General features: G+C 39.7%; 1 protein-coding gene and 1 long non-coding RNA gene across 22 annotated transcripts in view; one reads left to right on the top strand and one right to left on the bottom strand.

Annotated features, from left to right (window-relative positions):
• LOC138754603 (uncharacterized) overlaps positions 1–15,792 on the bottom strand; it is a 54,877-nt gene extending 39,085 nt beyond the window's left edge. For both annotated transcript variants that reach the window (XR_011351850.1, XR_011351851.1), the window contains exons 1-3: positions 15,219–15,792; positions 12,888–12,922; positions 1,352–1,466 (exon numbers count right to left, since the gene is read on the bottom strand). This is a non-coding gene — a long non-coding RNA (uncharacterized lncRNA). The remainder of the gene's footprint in view (positions 1–1,351; positions 1,467–12,887; positions 12,923–15,218) is intronic.
• eif4g3b (eukaryotic translation initiation factor 4 gamma, 3b) overlaps positions 1–15,810 on the top strand; it is a 346,564-nt gene that overhangs the window by 311,271 nt on the left and 19,483 nt on the right. For all 20 annotated transcript variants that reach the window (XM_069919086.1, XM_069919084.1, XM_069919085.1 and 17 more), the window contains 5 exons: positions 1,434–1,534; positions 3,294–3,466; positions 10,011–10,136; positions 14,533–14,614; positions 14,763–14,861. In XM_069919086.1, the coding sequence (XP_069775187.1) occupies positions 1,434–1,534; positions 3,294–3,466; positions 10,011–10,136; positions 14,533–14,614; positions 14,763–14,861 (581 nt within the window). The remainder of the gene's footprint in view (positions 1–1,433; positions 1,535–3,293; positions 3,467–10,010; positions 10,137–14,532; positions 14,615–14,762; positions 14,862–15,810) is intronic.

The raw sequence follows: 15,810 nt of genomic DNA, 5'->3' as shown, positions 1-15,810 counted from the left end.
ATTTCATCTACACGCATTTCAGACTTCAGCATTTATGGCAGCATCCATAAACATGAGTGCCTGCCAGTCAGATATTCCCTAGTGAACTGGTAGACCTAGTATCAAATCAGTGACCCACTCTCTCTTAACCCCCACCCCACCCAAGAGAGAGTGGGGCAGTGGGCCACCAGGAGAGAGCAGAACAGCATTATATTAATAAAAAGATTTTTCCTGTTGTCCTATTTGCATATTTTGTTCAAGATTTAAATGCTTACCTGTAAATATACTAAAAAAAAATACGGTGCACATACTCATCCTTTCCCTCGTGATCCCAGAATGCTAGATCGCCCTTTAACAAGGACAGCATTCCGGCGCTGTTACTACCTCTGCTGCCGGGAAAAAGCCAGGACTGGAATACCCTTTACATAGAAGTAGCATAATAAAGCTGCAAATATCCTGGAATGAAGTGGCTGCGTGAAAGGGTCTAGTGGAAATGGTGGAGAAGGAAAAAGAAATTGATACTTCCCAATAAGGACAGCTTTGATTTTTTTTTGTGGAACTTAAATGAACTTTTGAATGATAAAATCTATCCTTTGGTGGCAGATTATGTTCATGCAACTTGGCTGGGCAGAGGCGTGTGTAAATTTTTGAATATCTTAGTATGAAACATGGAAGTCTACAGACACTGATTGTAGTAAAACACACAGAAATACTGGACGAGCTCAGCTGGTCTCACAGCGTCCACAGGAGGTAAAGATACCTTACCGACGTTTAAGGCTTGAGCCCTTCTTCAAGGTATAAGCAAAATACCATGAAGGGCTCAGGCCTGAAATGTGGATGATGTACCTTTACCTCCTACGAACACTGCAAGACGGCTGAGTTCTTCCAGTATTTCTGTGTGGGGCTTTTTTTTTGGAGTATTTTGATATCTGAAGTAGAAAATTTTATGGCCATTTAATGTTGTGACTGCTGATGTCATGAGATGTAATCACAATGGGAAACTGCTAATATCTTGTGGGCATAAACTGAAGGTTGTTGCAATAATATTAGATATTTTAAATGTAAGAACTAAAAACACAATGCTGGAGAAACCCAACTGTCAAACAGTGTCCTAGTACTTGATATGGTAGAGAGAGGTAACCAATGTTTTGGCCTTGAGCCCTTCATCAAGGCCGAGTTTCTACTTCAACCACGGTGTCTAGACTTTTGTTTTTTCTTAATTTAAAGAAGTCTCACTTAAAGCACTGGCAAAATAAAAAAATATAGTTGTACTTGGCTTATAGTGGGTGGATTTCATTAAAAATCAATTCGAAAATATTGACGGAGTATTGAAATTTTAATTTTATAGTTGCTAACTGGTTGCTGTCCCTACCTTTCAATGTTAAATGCCTGTCAACAAGATATAAACAGCCTCGATGTTGAAGGAAGCCTCATTAAATTTCCTCCTCTTCCAGTGAAATCTGAAGTTCCTCTCAAAGCTGCTGAGGCTGTGGAGACGATGGAGAAAAAATCCAAATCAATTATTGATGAATTTTTACACATAAATGATTATAAGGTGAATATGGTTTATTTAAGATAACTGGTCAAAAATAAAATATGAAAATGTAATAAGCTGCATAATTTTTATGGAATGCTGTTTCTATTAATGTTCCCCAGATATCAGGAGATCCCCATACTAGATAATTGCCAGTGTAAAATATCATGGAATTATTGAGTTCGTGTATTATTCAGTGCACGATCAGAAAAGGAGAAACAGAATGGGCATCGTTTTCGTTTGTAAAACTAAGATGTTGAAAGTTGTGCAAGATTTTAATTGACTAAAGATTTCTATTTGTGTGGAAGAGATCAAATTAAATAGTTACAATCACAAGAACTTATCCTCAAAATGTGGTGAGATTTTTGGAAATTGAGAAGGTTTTAAGGTTTGCTGTTATGCCATATATGAAGGATGGGAGGAAATCAAGTTGAGTAATATGTGATCTGCTTTGTTTGGGCTTGGTGATCTGTTTCTGTGCTGTAGCTATCACGTAATTCCTAGTGAGTGTCTAAACAATTGTATTTGCAAAACAGAATTGACATTTTCCCATATAGTTCTTCATTAATTATGAATACTGAATTTTCACAATGTCGTACATGAAAATGTATGTACAAGTATACACCGTGTAATGTCTGTTCGGGCAATGATCGACCATGTATGTCCATGGTCCCATAATTATTCAGTTACCATGAGCAAGTCCGCAACTATAGGAAATTGCACAAACTGAGCTGACTGCCCCACTTTCTCCCCACAGCCCTGTATCAATCCCAACTGATCCCACTGCCCTGCGCTCTCACCACAGCCCTGACTCAGTCCTCACCCTGATCCCACTGCCCCGCGCTCTCACCACCGCCCCATGTCGGTCCCCACACTGATCCCACTGCCCCGCTCTCTGCTCACAATCCCGTGTCAGTCCCCACACTGATCCCTACTTACAAATAGAAAGTTTACAGGTACACTACAGTATCCCATATAGCTTTGCTAAGTTTATAATATGGTGTTCACACAATGTTCACATCGCATAATGCCCAATTTCACAGAACGTATCGTGGACATTAAGCATACATGTATTGAAATGTCCGAATCTGTATTTTCTTTAACTTGCTAATTTTGCTGTTGCCAAAACTGTTAATTGACTCCATAAAAAATTTTGCAGTTATTGTTTGAGGATTTTCCTCATTTTCAGAATGTGCTTCATCCTTCCTGCTATGTTGTGAGGCCTTGCTTATTCTATTATGGAGTTTCATGACTCCCGTCAATATTTGCTTGTGGTCCCACTGCCAGTGATGGTACATTCAAAACTCCTGATTGTACTTGTAAATGACTAAATAGTAAATTGGAAAGGAAAGAGAAGTGTCCTTTAGTAAATGGCAAGGGATTGTAATTCCATTGATGATAAAACATTTATTGCACGTTTGGTTTGTTTCCAGTCCTATCGGTCATTTTTTTAAAATCCAGATTCCTGCTAATTGTTCCTACAACCTTCAATTGTGTCCGCATATATACTGACCCCCATCATATATACTGACCCCATCGTATATACTGACCCCCATTCCCCACATCGGTTTCTCATTAGCTGTGTGTTTTGACAGTGAATGTTCTTAGGTCATTTTGGAACAGAAAATCAGAAAGGGGATAGAAAACAAACAGTTTAATTAACAGACAAAATGAACAAGGTTATTTGTCAATGGGGTGAGTATGTATCTTGGGAAAATGCTCCCTGTGTAAAAAGAAGTAATTAACAATGCAGTTTGACTGAAATATTTTCCATTTCCAGGAAGCGCTCCAGTGTGTGGAGGAACTGAATTCCTTGAGCCTTCTCCATGTCTTTGTAAGAGTAGGTGTGGAATCAACATTGGAGAGAAGTCAGATAACGAGGGAACACATGGGGCAGCTTTTCTTTCAGCTGATACAGTCTGAAAAGCTACCCAAGGATGAATTCTTCAAAGGGTGTGTAATACATAATGAAGAAAAACAATATGCAATGACATCTGATATAAATAGTCAGTGGGTACATTTTTAGAATGCCTTTGACTTTTAGATAGCACAAAGCACTCTATACAGCTCCTTCCCTTTGAAGGTATAGTGACCATTGTGTTAGTATATATGTCTGCATTGTGGCACATGAAAATGGTTGGGATATCTGGAACTCTGCAGTCACCTTAACACTATAAGACATAGGAACAGAAATAGTCCATTCAGCCCATCGAGTCTGCCCCTCCATTTAATCATCTGCTGATCCATTTTCCCACTGCTTGGCCTTCTCCCATAACCTTTGTTGCCCTAGCTAATCAAGAACCTATCAATCTCTTCCTTAAGTACACCCAAAGATCTGGCCACTGTCTGTGGCAATACTTTCTACAGATTTACCACCCTCTGGCTGAAGAAATTCCTACACATATCAGTTCTAAGCGGACACCCTTCAATCCTGAAATGGTGCCCTCTTGTTCTAGAATCTCCCACCACAGAAATCTCCCACCATTTCTTCATCTACTCTATCCACGCCTTTCAACATTCAAAATGTTTCGGTGAGTCCCCCTCATTCTCCTAAATTCTAACGAGTTGTCAAATGCTCCTCATTCGTGGAATCATCCGTGTGAACCTCCTTTGAACCCTCCCCAACGTCAGCACATCCTTTCTTAGTGAGGAGCCCAAAGCTGCTCACAATGCTCTACGTGACTGCCTTAAAGACAGCATCACATCCTGCTGTTATATTCTATTCTTCCTGAATTGAAGGCCAGCATTGCATTTGCCTTCTTCGCCACCATCTCAAAATACAAGTTTTCCTTCAGGCTGTCCTGCACACGGACTCTGAGGTCCCTTTGCATCTGGGTATTTTCAGTTTTCTTCCCATTTAAAAAATAGTCTGCTCATTGATTATTTCTACCAAGTGGATGACTGTACAACTTCCAGCATCATATTTCATTTGCCGCTTCTCTGCCCATTCTCCTAATCTGTCTAAATCCTTTTGCAGCCTCCATCTTTTCTGAATACTACCTGCTCCTCATATCTTATTCCAAACTTGTCTGCAAACTTGGCCACAGTCATTCATTTCATAATAAAAATGATTAATATACAACTTAAAAAGAAGTGACCCCAACCCTGTGGAACAAAACTACCAATTGGGAGCCAATCAAAATATGATCTTTGTCTTCCAATGCTCCGGCCATGCTAGTATGTTTCCTGTGCTACAGTGGGCTCTTGTTAAGTAGCCTTGTGTATAGCACCTTGTCAAAGGCCTTCTGAAAATTCAAATACACAACATCCACTGCTTACCTCCTCAAAGAATTCCAATAGGTTTGGCAGGCAAGATTTTCCCTTAAGGAAATGGTGCTAGCTTTGGCCTATCCTGACATATGTCTCTGAATACTTGTAACCTCATTCTTTACAGTTGACTCTGACACCTTCCCAACCACTAACATCGGGCTAATTATTCTATAATTTCCTTTCTGCTCCCTCCCTCCCTTCTTGAATAGTGCAGTGACATTTGCGATTTTCTCTTTCTTCCCATTAACATTTCCTTCCTTGTGTGCCCTCTCTTTTGCTTTCACTTTCATTCAGAACTGCTTATCTTTTATAACATCAAGCATCTATTCAGAGTTCCCATTACATTTTTTAAAATATTTTATTTATAATCTTAAATCATATAACATTAATTATAACATATTCATACAAATATTATATAATTGAGTAAACTTTTCCCCCCCCCCTCACTTCCCTCATCCACCCCACTAAAACCCTCCCTCCTCCCCCTTCCACCTACAAAGAAAGGAGATCATCACTTAAAGACAACAATAATCAACTTTTCAGCTGCGGAGAGTGAGACACTCACCGGAGCGACCGAGAGAGTAAATCTTCACACCAAGAGTTTTTAAATATGGGCTCCATACTTTTACAAAAAAATTATATTTATCCCTCAAATTATACGTTATCTTTTCTAAAGGAATACAGGATTTATTCCAATATGCCATCTTTGCATTTCTAAAACAAAACCAGATTTCCAAGTAATAGCCATACGTTTTTTTAGAAATGGCCTAAGCTAAACGTAAAATTTCAATTTGATACATTAAGCAAACGACTTAATGTCCCCTAATAAAAATATCATTGGATCAAACGGTAAACTTACTTTTAATACCTGCTCAAAAACAATTTAACATATCCAAAAATTCTTAACTTTATAACAGGTCCAAGTCGAATGAAAAAAAGTACCTATTTCTTGTCCACATCTAAAACATAAATCTGAAAAAATTAATTCAAATTTCTTTAATTTCTGAGGGGTTAAGTATAATTGATGTAAAAAATTATATTGTACTAATCTATATCTTACATTTTTAACCTTAATCATACTATCTATCCATAAATTTCTCCAAATGTTTTCGTCTATCTTTCTATTTAAATCAACTTTCCATTTCATTCTTGATTTATGAATATTCAACTTAGGCATTTTATTTTGTAATAACTTATACACCTCAGAAATAAACTTTCTTGTTTATTCCTTTGTAAGCAATAATTCCAAAGCAGATTGTCCAGGTAATTTTAAACTATGACTTAATTTTCCCAATAAAAAAGTTTTAACCTGATAATAACAAAAAGTATTACTAGGAACTTGAAATTTCTCCTTCATTCAATAATTTGGTCATTTATCTAAATTGCTTGCCAAATCTTGTGGGACTGAACAAAGTTCCAATAAAACATATCAGAAACTTAATTAGTTAATTGAACCAAATCAGTCCCCCTCCACCACCATTCTCCTCTGGCTGACAGAACTTGTTCTCACCCTCAATATTTTTCCTTTGATTCATCCAACTTTCTCCAAGTCAAAGGAATAGCCATAGACACCCACATAGATCTCAGCTATGCCTGCCTTTTTGTTGGCTTTTGTGGAGCATTCCATGCTGGAAGCCTACGCAGGTAAGGCTCCTCAACTATGGTGTTGCCTCATGCACCCTTTATTTACTTTGCTGCTAACTTTCACCCTGACCTCATTTTCACTCGATCCATCTCCAGTGACTTCTTTCTTGACCTCTCTGTCTCCATCTCAGGATACATGCTTTCTGCAGACATTTTCCACAAACCTGCCAACTCCAGCAACTACCTCGACTATACTTCTTCACATCCAGTACACTCTGTTCCTTATTTTCAATTCCTCCTTGCCCATTGCATCTGCTCCCAAGTTGAGGTCATCATTCCAGATCATTCGAGATGTCCTCCCTCTTCAAAAAATGAGGTTTCCCCTCCACCGCCATCAACTCAGCTCTTACCCACATCTCCTCCATTTCTTGCGCATCTGCCGTGGCCCCCTCTGCCCCTAGACACACAACAAGAACAGGAAGGATTCTCCTTGTCCTCACCTACCATCCCACCACCCTCTGCATCTAAATTATTATTCTCCACAATTTCCATCACCTACATCATGATTCCACTTCCAGACACATCTTCCCCTCCTCCACATGCCAGGACCGCTCCTTCCGTGACTCCCTCGTCCACTCATTCCTTCCCATTAATCACTGCATTGGCACCTTCCACTGTGCCCACAGGAAGTGTCACACTTGTGCCTGCTCCACTTCCTTCACATTTGGAGTTCCAAACAGTCCTTCCAAGTGAAGCAACACTTGTGAACTCTGCAGGTGTCATCTATTGCATCTGATGCTCCCGTTGTGGCCCTCCCTACATTGGAGAGACTGGTCACAGACTGGGAGATTGTTTCACTGAGTACTTTTGCTCCGCCTACATCAATAAAAGAGTTCTCCCAGTAGCCAGCACTTTCATTTCTGCACCCCATTCCTATGTTGGTATGCATGTCCACGGTCTCCTGCACCACCAAGCCAGGGCCACTGGTAAACTGGAGGAACAACACCTCACATTCCGTCTTGGCACTCTCCAACCGGATGATGTTAACATAGTCTTCTCAGGTTTCTGCTAAATCTCCCTCTCTTCCCTATCCTTCTGTCTCCTTTCCTCCAGCTCCCATCTCCTTCCCTCTTCATTCACAAAACTAACCCCCTCCTCCTCCTCCTCCTCTTTTGTGCCCTCCCTCCCTTATCCATCTTTTATCTCTTGCCTCTGGTCATGTGCTCCACTCCCCCACCATTTTATTCAGACACCTGCCTACTTATTTGGTTTATGTATCTTTATCTATATAAAGTACCGTATTTTATGGCATTTCAGATCCTCCCCCCCCATTTCAGCAGAAAATATTAAGAATTTTATTTAGTGTACTTACGGATAAGCACTTAATGTTATTGAAATATGTAGCTACAAGAATTAAGGAACTGTTCCATCCTTTTTTTTGGTACTTGTATGCATGCGCATATATGTCTTCCTTTAAAAATTATATGTAATTTTTTAATGTTAAACACAATAAAAAAATATTTAAAAGAGAAACATGTAGCTACAGTATAAACAAAAAAATCAGACTAAATATGCAACTAGGACAACAGAAAAAATCTTTAATAATAATTACTGCTCAATTTACAAAAGAAAGCAAAAGCAGCTACAGCAGAAAACATTTATAAAAACAAACTGCCGCTGTCAGTCGCCACGCTGGACCCACTGCTCCACTCTTTCCTGGTGGGGGGCGGGAGGGGAGAGCAGGACAGTGGGATCAGTGTGTGGACTGGTGACGGGCTGTCAGGGGAAGCAGGACGGTGGGAACTGGTGATGGGCTGTCGGGGGAAGCAGGACGGTGGGAACTGGTGACGGGCTGTCAGGGGAAGCAGGACGGTGGGAACTGGTGACGGGCTGTCAGGGGAAGCAGGACGGTGGGAACTGGTGACGGGCTGTCGGGGCAATCTTGGTGGTGGGATCGGTGTGGGGACTAGTGACGAGCTGTGGGGGGGAATGGGACTGTGGGTTTGGTGTGGGGACTGGTGATGGGCTGTCGGGGGGAGCGGAGCAGTGGGATTACTGTGGGGATGTAATGGGCTGTCGAGGTTAGTGAGGTGATGGAATCAATGTGGGGACTGGTGGCAGGCAGTCGGGGAGCAGGGCAGTGGGATCAGTGTGGGGACGTGGCAGGCTGTCAGTGGGGAAGCGGGGCTGTGATATCGGGGTGGGGACGGGGAGGCAGGGCTGTGGGATTGGTGTGAGGGCAGGCTGTTGGGGAGGTGGAGCTATGGGATTTGTGTGAGGACGGGCTGTCAGGGGAGGCGAGGCTGTGGGATCGGTGTGAGGGCGGGCTGTCGGGGGAGGCAAGGCTGTGGGATCGGTATGAGAGCTTGCTGTCGGGGGAGGCAAGGCAATGGAATCTGGGGACTGGTGGTGGGCTTTCAGTGGGGAGATTGGCAGTGGAATCAGTGTGGGGGCTGGTGGCGGGCTGTCAGGGGGAGAGTGGGCAGTGGGATTAGTGTGGAGACTAGTGGCGGGCTGTCGGAGGGGAGCAGGGCAGTAGGATCTAGTGTGGGGTCTGGTGACAGGCTGTCAAGTGGGAAAAGCAGGGCAGTGGGACCAGTGCAGGGTCTAACAGCAGGCCACCAAGAGAGTCTTCCAGTAGCCCGCCACCAGCCCTCACACTGATCCCACCACCCCAACCGTCCTGCCACCAGCCCACACACATCCCACCGTCCTGCCACCAGCCCCCACACATCCCACCGTCCTGTTGATGGCGGTGGTGCTAGTCAGCCATGCAGTGACAATGGTCACTGTCGGCATAACTCACTATTATCGCCCTAATTTCAACTTCACCTACAAGATCTGGGGAATATTTTTGAGCCATTTTTAGGGGGGGGGGGGGAGTGGGTCTTGTATGCCATCAAATAGGGTACGCTGACTTGCTGAGTTGCTCCAGCATTGTGTTTTAACTTCAACCTCTGCTTACCCAAACTTTCATGTTTCACTTCAAACTTGATTGGTTATTGATTCCTTCATTGCAGTCGGACAAATGATAATTAAAGATGAGCAGTGTTTATGATTTAATCAAAGATTTTTTACTTGTATTTAATTTCCCCCTCCCTCAAATATAGACTGCAAATTTTCTGGGAGCTTTGGTAGCAAAATGCATTGATTTAACTAATTCTACAATATATTATGATTGGTGTTTGTCAAGTGTCAGTCCAGAGTGTGCATATCAATCAGAGTTTGTCATGCATGTTATCAAAGATCTGAACTTGTGCATTTAGCAAGTATAATAATTAAAAGTAGCAAACACTGTAGCGTGTTTCATTCCCATTCCTCTATACATATCGAGTAAGTTAACTACATGCCACAGGTGTTTTGTCTATTCATTAACTGCAAGGCTTCAAGGGCTATTCATAGGCTTGCCCGGATGCCATTAGGTTACATTGAAGTGGGAGGGCTTCTGAAGAGAGAATAACAAGTGGGTGTTAATGGTGGAGGATGAGAACTCAAGCACAATATTGTTCTGACTTTCATGCTGTCGTTTCAATCTTTTGGTTGAGTATAAAATCATGGTGTGTTTTTTTTTCTTGTAAATAAGTAGACAAATTATTTTGAAATGGAATGAAGGTTTCTCGTCTCATATTTATTTGTTTCTTAGGTTTTTAGAACTCTTGGAATTGGCGGAAGATATGGCCATTGATGTACCACATATATGGTTGTATCTGGGTGAACTTGTCACACCCATGTTACAAGAAGGAGGAATCTCTATGAGAGAATTATTTACGTAAGAAACATTTTATTTTTACAGCAATTCGTTGAGTCAATATTAAGGAAATCGTAACATTTAATCCCATTGCAGATCAGTTTCCTTTCATCCACTCGTCTAATTTTGAGCATGGATCTTCGTACGTGAACATGTGTTTCATTTGAGATATTAGACTGCAAATTCAAAGTAGAAATGGTTTGGATCTGCTCTGCACCTGGTTCTTAACCTATATTGAATTGAGATCAAATCCAATCTTCAGTAGGCTTGATTTTCACTGAACGCCATTTTTTCTTAAATCATTTTAATCTTGGAAAAGGCGTTCTTTGTGATTTTCTTAGTTGGTAGCTTTTTCGTGGAACATTTGATCTGTGGCAATACTGACATTTAATATTCCTCTTTAGATCCACTGAGGTGATGGTGGGTTGCCTTCTTGAACCCTGACAATCCTCCTTGTTTGATGATGTTATTTACTTAGTTTACAAACTGGAATCATTCCCCATTATCTTTTCTCTTTTAATATGCATCAGTTTTGTTCAATGAAGCATAACATAGCTCAGCAATGTAAAAATTCTTCACATTGTTATTTTAGAACTCTGGCAATGTCTGTATGTATCTAATTTTCTACACAACATGCCTCTTCGTTGATCATCCCATTATTTTGTTGTTCCGGTAATATTTATTTGTACACACGTTGTAAACATTTTATTTGTCTGTACAACCATTCCCAGTCTACACCTTTCTCATTTTTAAGTTTATTATCATCTGACCATACATATACAACCCAACGAAACAGCATTTCTCCAGACCACCATGCTCGCACAATAAACAGTACTTCATAATTTGGTGTTCAAAATGCAAAAAATACCTTCAGTCATTTTTAATTTGATTTGCAGAGATATTTATGTCCACGTTTAATTATTGTATTTATCTATCTCAACAGCAGCTGTTACATGATTGTGTTTGCATAATCCATTGGCTTTCCATGATTAAGCTGCTTTGATTTTTTTTTCCTACTCTCAACCTGAATTTAAATACAGTTTTAAAAGCTCAGTGTTCCACAGCAAAATTATTATTAATTTCCATGATTTTATTGAAGTTTTTGATCAAGCAATAGCCAATAATCAGGTGTCAGCAGCGATCCCCTTGAGTTGATCGAGAGGGATGCCCCCTGTCTCTAGTGCTTTTTATTTTAGCGATTCAACTGGTGGCAGAGATGATATGAAGGGATCCAGATATACAGAGCTTCAAAGTTGCACAAGAAGACGACAAAATTCATCTATTTGCCGATGATATGCTACAATACCTATCAGACCCGGCTAAATCTTTGGAAAAATTACAAGGAGCATGAGAAAAATATGGAAGAATATCTGGTTATAAAATAAATATGGACAAAAGTGAGATAATGCCATTGACACATTTTGAACATGAAAGATACCAAAAAGGAAGTAAATTTAAATGGAAGACAGATGGAATAAATGATCTTGGAATAGCAACTGATGACAATTTACAAAATCTGTATAAATTATGTTCCTCTTTTGGGGGAAGATTGAAGAAGACCTGCAGAAATTGAGAGACCTCCTGAATACTTTGGTGGGAAGGGTTAACTGCATCAAAATGAAAGTGATGCCAATATTGCAATACCTTTTTCAAATGCTGCCTATTCCATTACCAAAAAACATTTTTAAGATACTAAACAACCATATTAGACAGTTCCTATGGAATAAAAGGTACCAAGAATCTCAGTGTAAAAACTGACATAGACTACGGGCTGGGAGGACATGGACTTACAGATATCAAAAAATACCACCTAACTGTACAGGCTAGATTTCTCACAGCCTTCTTTGTAGAAGACAGCCCCTTCCCCCTTTCTCTTGAATTCAGATGGGAATGAACTCAATAGGGGAGGGAGAAGCAAAGGATTTTACCTATAAATGGAGTGTCAAATCTCTAGAAGAAAAAAACTGATAATCCAATTCTAATTCATATGATCAGAATGTGGCAAGAAATTAATGAATATATAGGATACATTCATTAATAAAATATCAATAAAAGCACCATTTTGTAAAAATGTGTTGTTGCCTATGAACATGGGCAATAGAATATTAAATTTGTGGTATGACAAAGGTATAAGATATATTAAGGACTGTTACGTGGAAGGAATGTCCTTCAAACAACTAAAACACAAATACAGAGTGGCCATTGGGACCTCCTTCTGTTTTCTCCAGCTTAGATCACTCTTAAAAGAAAGATGGGGACCAACATTGACCCCACCTGAAATTAGTCAAACTGAATGAACGGTTTGGATGGGGAATATATCCAAATTTATAACAAAAATGTACTATGCTCTCCAGAGCGAAAGTGCAAAACCAGGGTTAGAGGTCAAGGAAAAGGTGGGAGTCGGACTTGGGTGTGGTGATTTCAGAAAGAAGCTGGTCAGATTGGTGTAAGGACCGCATGACATCAATTATAAATGCAAGATAGGGACTGGTTCAGTACAATTTTTTTACACCAATTATATCTTACCCCACTAAAGATACACAGATCAAAAGCAGAAATATCAGAGGTGTGTTTCAGATATGGGATTGAGACAGGAACTTTTCTACATGCCACGTGGTCATGTGTGAAGGTGAGGCCATTTTGGTAAGAAATCGCAGAAAAATGAACCAGGATAACAGGAGTGGCCTTCACAAGTGACCCTGAGCTATATTGACCAAATTTCATATCTCATTTTTAAAAATAGCACTGGAAGTCCGACTTCCTTCTACTTACAGCACGATGCACTGTGGAAAGGAACAGCTGTATACCTATGGAAAAAAAATCACATAATGTAAAGAATAAGTATGACACTTTTGTAAAGATTTGGCAGCCATATCTGGACCACATAGGGGCCAGTAACTGTAACAGAAAGGTATATAAATGCTGATATTATACATACCCAAACATGATTTTTCTAATCGTATTCTATGTATTTAAAAGATTTGTAAGCTCTGATGGTGTGCGGATCTGTAGGTATGGAAAGGGGGAAGGAGGGATTGTTTTGTTTTTGTTGTTGTTGGTAAGAAAAAAGGTTTAATATATTGTGCTATTGAAGATTTTATTAAGTATAATTTTGAAAACAAATCAAAAATAAGTATTCAAAAAAGGCCTATGGGATGCTGGGCTTCATCAATAGGGGAATTCAGTTCAAGAGTCGAGAGGTCATGTTGCAAGTCTACAAATCTCTGGTTAGACCACCCTTAGAATATTGTGTTCATTTCAGTCACCTCATTATAGGAAGGACTGGAAGCTATGGAGAGGGTGCAGAGGAAATTTACCAGGATGTTGACTGGATTGGAAAATGAGTCTTATGATGCAAGGTTAGGTGACCAAGGACATTTCTCTCTGGAGCATAGAAGGATGAGAGGAGACTTAATAGAGGTCTACAAGATTATGAGAGGCATAGATAGGGTGGGAAGCCAGTCCCCTTTTCCCAGGGCAGTTAAAGCACACACCAGGGGACATAGGTACAAATTGAAGGGAGGGAAGACATCAGGGGTAAGTTTTTTTTTACACAGAGTTGTGTGTGCCTGGTATGCCTTGCCAGGGATGGTGGAGGAAGCTGAAAAGTGAGGGGACTGTAGAGATTCATAGGCACATGGATGAAATAAAAATGGAGGGTTACAGGTTTAGTTTTTTTAAGGTATATATGGGCAGCACAACATCGAGGTCAAAGGGCCTGCCTGTACTGTGATGTAATGTTCTATGTTCAAACTCATTGGACGGAGCTTCATCATACAGCAAGACAATGATCCCGAACAAGGAGTTTTTCAAAGCTAAAAAATTGAAAAATTCTTGAATGGTCAAGTCAGCCACCTGATGTAATTGAGTATGCCTTCATGCTGAAGAAAAGAACTTGAGAACAAGCCCCTGAAGCAAGCAGGAGCTGAAGATGGCTGTAGAAGCCTGGTAGAGCATTACCAGAGAAGATACTCCAAGTGATGTCTATAAATCAAATTCTTCAAGCAGTCATTGCATGCAAGAGTTGTACAACAAATTACTAAAGGTGATTACTTTAATATTCATACCATTGCTCTGTCCCAAATATTATGGTGTCCTGAAATGAGGTGACTATGTATAAAAAGTACTGTAATTTCTAAATGGCCAACCCAAAATGTATACAATTAGCCTTGAATAATATCTGGAGTGTGCACTTTAATCATATGTGAATTGTTTGTTTACAAATTTAAAACTGTGGAACACATGGAAAAGTCTTTGTCCCAAACATTATGGAGCGCACTGTAATTTCTCAGTTCTTCTCTGCTCCCAGGACTAAACATGCCAGAATTATTTGCAGCTATAGAGGACTACAATTGTAAAGATTCTCAGGATGTTTTGCAGGAATCTGAACTATATGTAAATTTTCCTTCTCTTCCAGAGAACTTAGTAAACCTTTACTTCCTGTGGGGAGAGCAGGGGTTCTACTTGCAGAAATTTTGCACCTTTTATGCAAACAAATGGTGAGTGAAAAGGAGAAATCAGTGCAGGATTTACTGGCTCACAACTGATATCTCACATTCATATAACAGAGAAACATGGAGTAATTTGGTTTTCTTGTGTCTGTGTTAATTAAATTTGGAGTCAGCATTTCACTTTTATTGTTAACAGAGCCATAAGAAAGTTGGGGCCTTGTGGAAAGAAGCTGGCCTGAATTGGAAAGATTTCCTAACTGAAGGAGATGATGTTCAACACTTCATTAGTGATAAAGTGAGTGTATTACTTTTAAGTCTGTCGATTCATAGAGCACCTATCACGATTAAGCAGGTCAACCTGCAGATCAAGTCGATATTGAGAATGAGCACCAGAACCTCCCAAAATGAATAATGGATAACTGAAGGATGGAAACTGTTTTGAGTGCCTCGTAATTTCAAAGTTCAGTTTAGACCAATGAACATAGCAGATAAAAGAAACAAATTTGCAAAATTGTCTGGAATATGAAAATAACTATGTGCACCAAGTGTAGCATTGCCCATAATATTGGCAAAATAAGTGAATGTAATATACAGATGGAATAAAAGGAGAGAAGTATCTTTGAGGATAAGAAAATTACAATTTTATTAATACCTCTGGTCACGTGATATTCCTTTGGGTTCCACTGTGGTTGGGGCCTTGGGAAGAAGCAGAGCCTGAAAATGACTTTTTCTCACTTGCTGGGAGGTGGGTAATGGTTTGGTGTCGTTAATGAGCTTCCCAATAGCAGCACCAAAATTGTGAATGTATATAATTTCATTAAAGCACATTTCTGGAATGACAATTCAAGGAACAGACTATCTCTGACTTGTTCTTCTCTGAACATATATACTATAAGTGACACTTTCCAGCTTTTAATATTTCTCAATCTCAAAACATGTTTCCTTCCATGAGAAGTGAGCCTCGATATTCCAAATTGTATCCTTATCATCCAAATAAATAAAACTTTGTAATTGCAGCATAATTTTCCATTGATAAAAGCAAATAAACACTTTCATAGCTTCGCACTTCATAAAAGAAAGCAAATTGTAAATGATAATTATCTAAACTTCAAACAAATATAAATGAATAAAAATTATAATAAATGATTAATAATGAGTAATAATGATGATAAATAATAAGGATAAATTCAAAGAAAAGTTTCTCGAGAGCTCACTCCTCTTCCATGGTCATTCCAATTCTGAGA

This window comes from Narcine bancroftii, chromosome 2 (assembly GCF_036971445.1).
Source record: "Narcine bancroftii isolate sNarBan1 chromosome 2, sNarBan1.hap1, whole genome shotgun sequence".
Lineage (NCBI taxonomy): Eukaryota > Metazoa > Chordata > Chondrichthyes > Torpediniformes > Narcinidae > Narcine > Narcine bancroftii.
Note: the sequence above shows the minus strand (reverse complement) of the source record. Positions and strands in the feature narration are given on the sequence as shown.